Source organism: Theropithecus gelada, chromosome 3, assembly GCF_003255815.1.
Source record: "Theropithecus gelada isolate Dixy chromosome 3, Tgel_1.0, whole genome shotgun sequence".
NCBI lineage: Eukaryota > Metazoa > Chordata > Mammalia > Primates > Cercopithecidae > Theropithecus > Theropithecus gelada.
This window is the reverse complement of record NC_037670.1, coordinates 34,070,540-34,079,798: the sequence shown is the minus strand read 5'-3', so window position 1 is coordinate 34,079,798 and position 9,259 is coordinate 34,070,540. Positions and strand designations below refer to the sequence as shown.

Here is a 9,259-nt window from a genome sequence, read left to right as displayed (position 1 = left end):
TGTCTAGGCTGTTCTTGGTCATTTGTTCAGGTTTTATGAAAAACACTTTTGGGTTTTTGACTGGAATTTTACTGTAAGTATAGGAACAATTGGTATCTTTATAATAGTGAGTCTTCCTAGTCAAACACGAAATAATTTTCCATTTACTTAGGTATTTAAAATGTCTTTTAGGCTGTGTGTGGTGGCTCATGCCTGTAATCTCAGCACTTTGGGAGGCCGAGGTGGCAGGATTGCTTGAGCTCTGGCGTTCAAGACCAGCCTGAGCAACATGGTGAGACCCCCATCTCTACTAAAAATATGAAAAATTATCTGGTTGTGGTGGTGCACACCTGTGGTCCCAGCAACTCAAGAGGCTGAAGTGGGAGGATGGCCTAAGCTCGTGGGGTGGAGGTTGCAGTGAGCCAAGTTCACGCCACTGCACTCCAGCCTGGGTGACAGAACAAGACCTTGTCTCAAAAAAAAAAAAAAAAAAAGTATTTTAATCAAATTGCATGTTAGTCCTGTACTCGTTATATTTACTCCATGATGCCTTATTTATCATTTTTAGTGGCATTATTAAAATATGTTTTCCTGCTTTGGGGATATATATATTATATAGAAATATAAATGATTTCTGAATATTATTATTACAGACAACACTTTCCTAAGCCCCCTTATCATAAGTCAGTGCTTTTTTAAATGTTTTCCTGGTAAATAATATCATCTGTTAATGACGACAATTTTGTGCATACTTTCCTATCCTTTTCCCTTTCATTTTTTTTTCTTTTCTTATTTTGCTGGCTAGGACTTCCAGTGAAAATGTTGAATAGGAGTGGTAATAGGTGGCAATTTTCTCGTTTCTGATTTTTACAGGAAATGCTTTCAGTATTTCTACTTGCAGAATATTTGCCAGAGTTTTTTGTATACAGATCATACTGGGTTAAGAAAGTTCCTTCTCTTCCTAGTTTGCCAAGTGTATTCAATTTCAACAAATGTGTGTCCACATCTGTTGAGGTGATAATGTGCTATTTTTCTTCCCTTTAACCTATTAGAATGATAAATGGAATTTATGGATTTTTCTATTAAACCATGGTTACATTCCTGGGATAAACTCAACTTGGTCATAGTATATCATCTGTTTTATATATACTGCTAGATTTAGCTTGTTGAAGTTTTATTCTTTTTTTCCTCTATGTGAATGTGATTGGCCTGTCAGTTTCCTTTCTTATATAACCCTTATCTGGTTTTGTTATCAAGGTTTTGTCTAACACAATTATTTAGGGGGAAGAATTACAAGAATCACTTCTTCTTGGGCATACAGTTCAACTATACTGGAATCATCTGAATGAGTCCTGGCCACTGGAATTCGAAGTCACTTATGCTACTTCCAGGACTGGCTCAAAAATCTCTCGTGCACGATCTTCCTCTTTTTTCCGTATCCATGCAGATAGAGGTTACAAGATGAATGTGATGGTGGCACAAAACAGAGGGATCCTGAGTCTCTGAATGACTAAATGGAATAGAACACTTTCTATGCCCTGGACAAAGCACATTAGATTATAAAATGCATAAGCAATAAATTTTTAGTGTGTCACTAATAAAGAACTTGGTACACCAGTTGAACCTCTGCACATGAGAATAACACAGACTGTAAGATCATGGCCCAGTTCACATGAATTTAAAATAATAAAATGTATACCCAAGAAACCCTCTATCCAACTTCAGAACTGGAACACTGCCAGTCCCTTTATGGTGTTTACCTGGGTGCCTGGTTCTCCTCTAGCCTTTCTCCCAGTCATCCTTACCTCCTCTCATCCCACTGGTTAGCGCTAACCTGAATTTTTTGTTTATCATTATGTTGCCTTTTTGTTTGTTTGCTTTGTTTTGGTTTTCTCTTACACTAAAAGACCTTTTAAATGTTTTTTAGAACAGTTTTAGCTTTACAGGAAAACTGATAAGGAGGTACAGAGAGTTTTGTTGTAGACACAGGTTAAAAAAAAAAAGTACAGTTTGCACAAACCTCTCCCTGACTGCACAAACACAAGCACAGTTCCCCCCAGTTATTTGCATCTTGCATTAGTGTGGTGCATCTGTTACAATTGATGAACCAATATTGATATATTATTACTAACTAAAGTTCACAGTTTATATTAGCGTTCACTCTCTGTTCAGTAATTTTCAAAATGTCATTTCCTTTTTTTTTTTTTTGAAACGGAGTCTTGCTCTTGTTGCCCAGGCTGGAGTGCAATGGCATGATCTCAGCTCACTGCCATCTCTGCCTTTCAAGCTCAAGCTATTCTCCTGCCTCAACCTCCCGAGCACATGGGATTACAGGCACATGCCACCATGCCCAGCTAATTTTTTTATTTTTAGTGGAGATGGGGTTTCATCATGTTGGCCAGGCTGGTCCCAAACTCCTAACATCAGGTGACCTGCCTGTCTCGGCCTCCAAAAGTGGTGGGATTACAGGAGTGAGCCATCACGCCCAGCCTAAAATGTCATTATTTCTTCCTTGACATATGAATTGTTTAGAAGCATGTTTTAAATTTTGTAAATGTATGGGGACTTTTAAATTTTATTTTTGTTATCAATTTATAACCTAAACACTTTATAGTCAGAGAAGATTAGCTATATCATATTGATTCTTTGAACTTTATAGGGACTTACTTTTGGTCTAATATGTAATTATGTTGGTAAACATCCCATGATTGCTTGAGAAAGAATATGCATTCCCTGATTGTTAGTTTCAGAGTTCTATATTAGTCTGTGATATCAAACTCACTGCTATTTTTCAAATCTCTTTGCCTTTTTGGTCTCCTTGATGTGGTGGTATGCGCCTGTAATCCCATCTACTCGGGAGGTTGAGGCAGGAGAACTGCTTGAGCTTGAGAGGCAGAGATGGCAGTGAGCTGAGATCATGGCATTGCACTCCAGCCTGGGCAACAAGAGCAAGACTCCGTCTCAGAAAGTGTAAACCCTTTATCATTCTTTTTTTTTTTTTTTTTTGAGACATAGTTTCGCTCTGTCGCCCAGGCTGGAGTGCAGTGGTGCGATCTCCGCTCACTGCAAGCTCCGCCACCTCCCGGGTTCACGCCATTCCCCTGCCTCAGTCTCTCTAGAAGCTGGGACTACCGGTGCCCGCCACCACGCCTGGCTAATTTTTTTGTATTTTTAGTAGAGACGGGGTTTCACCGTGTTCACCAGGATGGTCTCAATCTCCTGACCTCGTGATCCGCCCGCCTCGGCCTCCCAAAGTGCTGGGATTACAGGCATGAGCCACCGCGCCCTGCGCCCTTTATCATTCTTTAGTGTCTGTATTAGTCTGTTCTCGCATTGCTATAAAGAATTACCTGAGACTGGGTAAAGAAAAGAAGCTTAATTGGCTCACGGTTCCACAGGCTGTACAGGAAGCATGGCTGGGGCGGCCTGAGGAAGCTTGAAATCATGGCACAAGGCAAAGAGGAAGGAGGCATGTCCACATGGTTGGAGCAGGAGGAAGAGAGCGAAGAGGAAATGCTACACACGTTTAAACAACCAGATCTCGTTAGGAACTCACCATCATGAGAACAGCAAGGAGGAAGTCTGCCCCCATGATCCAATCACCTCTCACCAGGCCCCTCTTCCAATATTAGGGATTAAAATTCAACATGAGATTTGAGTGGGGACAGAAATCCAAACCATATCAGTGTCCACGTCTATTCCTAATCATGCTTTTAATTTTGCACTCAGCGTATTAATTTCTGAGAGTTACTATAACAGTGCCACCAACTGGGTAGCTTAAAACAAATGCATTCTCTCACAGTTCTTGAGGCTAGATGTCTAAAATAAAGGTGTGGGCTGGACCATGCTCCCTCTGAAGGCTTGAAAGAAGAATCCTTCCTGCCTCTTCTAGCCTCTGGTAGTTGCTAGCAACCCCTGCATTCCTTTACTTGTTGACTCATCACTCCAACCTCTGCCTCTGTCTTCATATGGCATCCTCCCTATGTCTCTGTGTTCAGATTTTCCTGTTCTTACAAGGACACAAGGGATATTGGGTTTAGCGTCCACCCTAATCCAGTATGACCTTGTCTTAACTTGATTACATCTGCAAAGTTCCTAATTCCAAATAGGATCATATTCACAGGTTTCAGTTGAACACTAATTTTGTTGGGGGGGACACTACTCAATCCAGTACAAACAGCTATTAATGCAGCTGATGCAGAATTTTCTGTTCCTTAATTCAGTTAAATTTGGGTTATCACACAACCAGAAAAAATAAGGTACACGTATACACTGAAAGGCAAGGAGGGCAGAATTTATTAAGCAAAAGGAAAGCTCTCCACAAAAGGAGGGGTCCTTCATGCAGGTTTTCCACCTCACAAATTGAATGCCAGGCCACCACACACGAGCTGAAGGGGCATGGCTTCTCCCCTGCATAAGGCGCAAACTCCGTGTGGCTCCACCCCATGTATGGGCACTTGGTCTAAGCTACATTGATTTATCTCCCTTACTGCACATGTGTTGAGAAATGGAATTTTTCACAGTGGGCATGTTCAGGCAAGCCATCTGTGCACAATGACCTGGGCAAGTCGGAGGTTCTTCAGGGACCCTTCCCTATTTGCCTAGGCATGTGCCCGTCTCCCTTTTCTTTCATAGCTATCTGTTTTATAGATTGGTCTAATATATGTTTTACCAATACTACAAGAAAATGGCTTACATGATTATGGAGGCTAAGAGGTCCCATGATCTGTCATCTATAAGCTGGAGACCCAGGAAGGCCTGTGGTATAATTCAGTCTGAGTCCAAAGGCGTGAGAACCAGGGGAGTCAGTGATGTAAATTCATCTGAGGACAGGAGAAGATGAGATGTCACAGCTCAAACAATGAGGCAGGAAAAAAAAGGGGGGGTGAATTCTTCCTTCCTCAGCCTTTTATTTACACCCTCAACAAATTGGATGATGTCCACCCACCTTGGGGATGGCCATCTCCTTTACTGAATCCCCCAATTCAAATTTGAATCTCCTCTGTAAACACACTCAAGACACTCCCGAATAATGTTTAAACAGATATCTGGGACCCTGTGGCCTATTCAAGTTGACATATAAAATTAACCATCGCAAGTTTACCTTTGTCAACTTGGCACCCATACACATCTCCTTAAACCATACTTAACTGCCACATAAAGACAACAGCAAGGTCATAATTCCATCTAACACGATTAACAATTAAGCATTCTACCAGAAACACACTAACCCATTTCCCAGAAGAGGAGCTTAAGTCTTCATGTGATGTTTACTCTCTCCTTGATATCCCATAACTTAAATACCATGATGTAAAATTAATCAAGGTTGAACATTGGAGCCAGTTTAAAAAATTAACTATATTTAAACAATGCATCTATAACAAATCTATAATACATCACTATAATAAAATCAATGCATCTTATGTTACAGAATAAGGAAATGAGAAGAAAGCAAGCTACACACACACAAAATGGAGTCATAGCAAAATATGGAGGACATACTTACGACAATCACAGTCTATGTTTCTGTAACTGGTCATATGATCAAAGTCAGTATTTCTTCCACCACTTATTCTGTATTCGCTTTGCCTTCAGCAAGCACTTCATCTGGTCATGGTACTTACCTGGTGGTGACCCAAACCTTTATTCCTGAAAGGTCTAGGTCATTAGTGGTCCTGTCTGAATTAAGTTGTAGTTTTCCACTGACCTTAATCACAGGGCATGGTAACACTAAGAGAAGCCCTAAGGAATCTCACATATTCCCAACATACTTTTCCTTACCACCATTTGGGGGTAGTCCAGTTTCTACTTGGTAGTCGGGAACAATCACCCAGCCAGCACTGTAACTCATTTGTCTATTGAGTTAGAGGCATGAGAAGCCCGAAGTGGCTGAGGAGCAGTCTTAAACTTCCAGTTCAATTAAATCATGATTGTACCTCTCAATGGAAAACATGCCACCCTATGTAAGACCTCTAGGCCAGCAGAGCATAAGTCATGACAACAGGAAGCAAACATTTTGCTAGTGGGTCACTAGGGCTAATAGCGAACAGTGTCCCTCCTATTTTGACCCCTTGATTCCTGAACCTGTGAATCCCAGTCATAAGAGAAATGCACCATATACTGGATGCTGACTCAGAGAGTAGACAGCCTTCCACAGAACCTTGTCCCAGCCCTACAAGGCACTGCTGTATAGCTGGTGCTATTACTGTCTTCAAAATACCATTCCACTGCTCTATGTAGCCAGTTGATTCAGGATAGTAAGGAACATTGTAAGAAAATTCCATGAGTATGGGCCCACTGCCACACTTTTGCTGTGAACTGAGTTCCTTGTAATGCTGTGTGGAATACCATGGTCATAGATGAGAGATTCTATAAGTCCATGGATGGTAGTTTTAGTAGAAGCACTGCGCGAAGGGAAAGTGAATCTGTATCCAGAGTAAGATCTATTTCAGTAAGGACAAAACACTATCCCTTCAACGATGGAGGTGGATCAATGTAATTAACCTGCCACTGGGCAGCTGACTGCTGACTCTGGGAAATGGTGTCATATCAGGGGCTCAGTGTTGGTCTCTGCTGCTGGCAGACTGGGCACTCAGAGATAGCCTTGGCCAGGTCAGCCTTGGTGAGTAGAAGTCCACGTTGCTGAGCCCATGCATAATCTCTATTCTTGTTACCATGGCTACTTTGTTCATGAAACAATTGGGTGATGACAGGGGTGGCTGGAGAAAGAGGCCTACTAGTATCCACAGAACAGGTTATCTTGTCTACTTTATTAAAATCCTTCTTTGCTAACCCTTTGGTGAGCATTCACATGGGGCACAAACATCTTCGCCCTTTTTGCCCATTCAGTGTCTATCCACATACTTCATCTCCAAATTTCTTTGTCACCAATTTTCCAGTTATGTTGAACTCCCTGACCATCCTGCCAAACCACTGGCCATAGCCTACGAATTGGCATATAATTGAATATCTGGCCATTTTTCCTTCTAAGCAAAGTCAACAAGGGGGACTGCTCAAAGTTCTTTCCACTGGGAGGATTTCCCTTCACCACTGTCCTTCAAGGTAGCCCAGAGGTGAGCTGAGTGCTGCAGCTGTCCACTTTTGGGTGGTACCTGCATATCATATAGAAGCCTCTGTAAACCAGGCCTAAGTCTTCTCTTTCTCTGTCAGCTGGTCGTAGGAAAGTCCCCATGAAGCCACAGATGCAGGCTGGAAGAGAGAAGGCAGGTAGCAGAAGCGGGGACTATGGAAATTTGGCGTACTTCTTCATGTAACTTCCTTGTGCCTTCAGGGCCTGCTCAGGCCCAATCACGTGTATACCATTTCCATCTGACGGCGGAGTGTTGCTGGGCATATCCAACTCTGTGCGTTGGTGGCTCAGATAACATCCAGTTCATGACAGGCAGCTCAGGTTGCATGGTAACTTGGTGGCTCAAGAAGTATCCATCTCTACTAAGGCCTAGTAGCAGGCCAAGAGCTGTTTCTCAGAAAGAGACTAGCTATTTGTTGGTAATGGCAGGACTTTGCTCTAAAATCCTAAACCAAGATTCACCTACAGGGACCTGCCAGACGCTTCAAACAGCATCCCTATCTGCCACTGCCACTTAAACACCACTGGATCTGCTGGCTCATAAGACCCAAGTGGCGGAGCAGCTTTAACAGCAGCCTGGACCCATTACAGAGATTTTTCTTGTTCTGGGCCCTACTCAAAACTAGTAGCTTTTTGAGACAATTGGTAAATGGGCTGAAGTAACATAATGAAATTGGAAAATGTTGCCTCCAAAACCCAAAGAGGCCCACTAAGTATTGTGCCTCTTTCTGGGTTGTAAGAGCAGCAAGATGCAAGTACTTATCCTTCACCTTAGAAGAAATATCCCAACATGCCCCATGTCACTGTATCCCTACCAATTTCACTACGGTAGAAGGTCCTTGAAATGCAGTCATATTTATTTCCTACCCTCTGATGCAAATGTCTTTCCACTAAGTCTAGTGTAGTTTCTACTTCTTGCTCACTAGGTCAAATCAGCATAATGTCATCAATATAATGAATTAGTGTAATATTTTGTGGAAGGGAAAGGTAATCAAGAGCCCCATGAACTGAATTATGACATAGAGTTGGAGAACTGATACACACCGGATATACAACAATGAAGGTGTGTCGGGGGCCCTGCCATCTGAAAGCAAACTGCCTTTATGGACTGGTATGAAAAAAAAGACATTTGCCAGATAAATTCCATTGGCTTACCAAATAATGGTGAAATAAATATTTCATACATAACTTTTATATTTAAAATGCAAATTATAAATATAATACACATATTTACCTGTACTTTTGCAAATAATTATATAGGCCTGACTGGAAGGGAATGTTCCACCTTCCTGCCTTTTTTTAATGACAAATTTCTGATAAAATTCCTTGTTACCTAATGAATGACTTCAGTTTCAAGATATGCTAAATGCATTCAGTTTCCAGTAGCTCTGGGCACACACTGTATGCTAGGACTTGGTGAACTTGAGGACTGAAAGAGTTTCTTGGCCTGCTTGTCTGGAAAGTGCAGTGGTTCCTTGCAGACCTTTTGTCTTCATTATTTTCAAAATTTCTTCTAAAATAAAAATCAAAAGGTAAAATCCATTAAGCCATTTGGTAGTGTGCATGATCAATAAGCAATTTAATAAGTTAGACACAGATGATTTATAAATTGTATTCATCAGTTTATTTGATATACAAAACAATGTATATCAAATAAATGTCTATTAAAGTGAACTTATTCTTCAGCTAAATAGGAGCACTTCGTATTTTCAAAGTGTTGCTGGTGATTCTAATCAGAATGAATGGCTTGCTTTGCAGTCACAGCCTACTTTAGGCTCAGCAGAAACATTAATTGTCCTTGTTATTATAGCAAGTGATCAGTTTTTTAGTTGCTTGGCTCCAATCTCTGCCCTATGTCTTTCTCTTTGGATGACAAGAGCCAATGATGGTGTGGGACAAACTGAATAGTGACATTGCACAGTGAGAGTGGAAGAAGTAGCTTATTTCTTTCAGGCATATTGAGAAAAGAAAACCTTCCTTATAAATAAATAAAACTCAGAAGACTGAACTAAGAAAATGGAGAAGAAAGAAAAAAAGAAAAGGAAAGGTAAGGAAAAGAGAGAAAGAAGGAAGGATGGACGGAAGGAAGGAAAAAAAGGAGAGAAGAGAGAGAGAGAAAAGAAAGAAAAAAAGAAAGAAAGAAAGAAAGAAAGAAAGAAAGAAAGAAAGAAAGAAAGAAAGAAAGAAAGA

The 9,259-nt window shown here is 41.1% G+C and overlaps 1 protein-coding gene across 3 annotated transcripts in view; it reads right to left on the bottom strand.

Annotated features, from left to right (window-relative positions):
• Nucleotides 1-4,257: 4,257 nt before the first annotated feature.
• N6AMT1 (N-6 adenine-specific DNA methyltransferase 1) overlaps nt 4,258-9,259 on the bottom strand; it is a 17,689-nt gene continuing 12,687 nt past the window's right edge. For 2 of the 3 annotated variants that reach the window (XM_025379570.1, XM_025379571.1), the window contains one exon: nt 8,155-8,582. In XM_025379570.1, the coding sequence (XP_025235355.1) occupies nt 8,476-8,582 (107 nt within the window). In that variant the 3' untranslated portion in view covers nt 8,155-8,475. Of the gene's footprint in view, nt 4,803-8,154; nt 8,583-9,259 lie in introns of those variants that run through there. The other variant, XR_003118582.1, reaches the window with a different exon arrangement.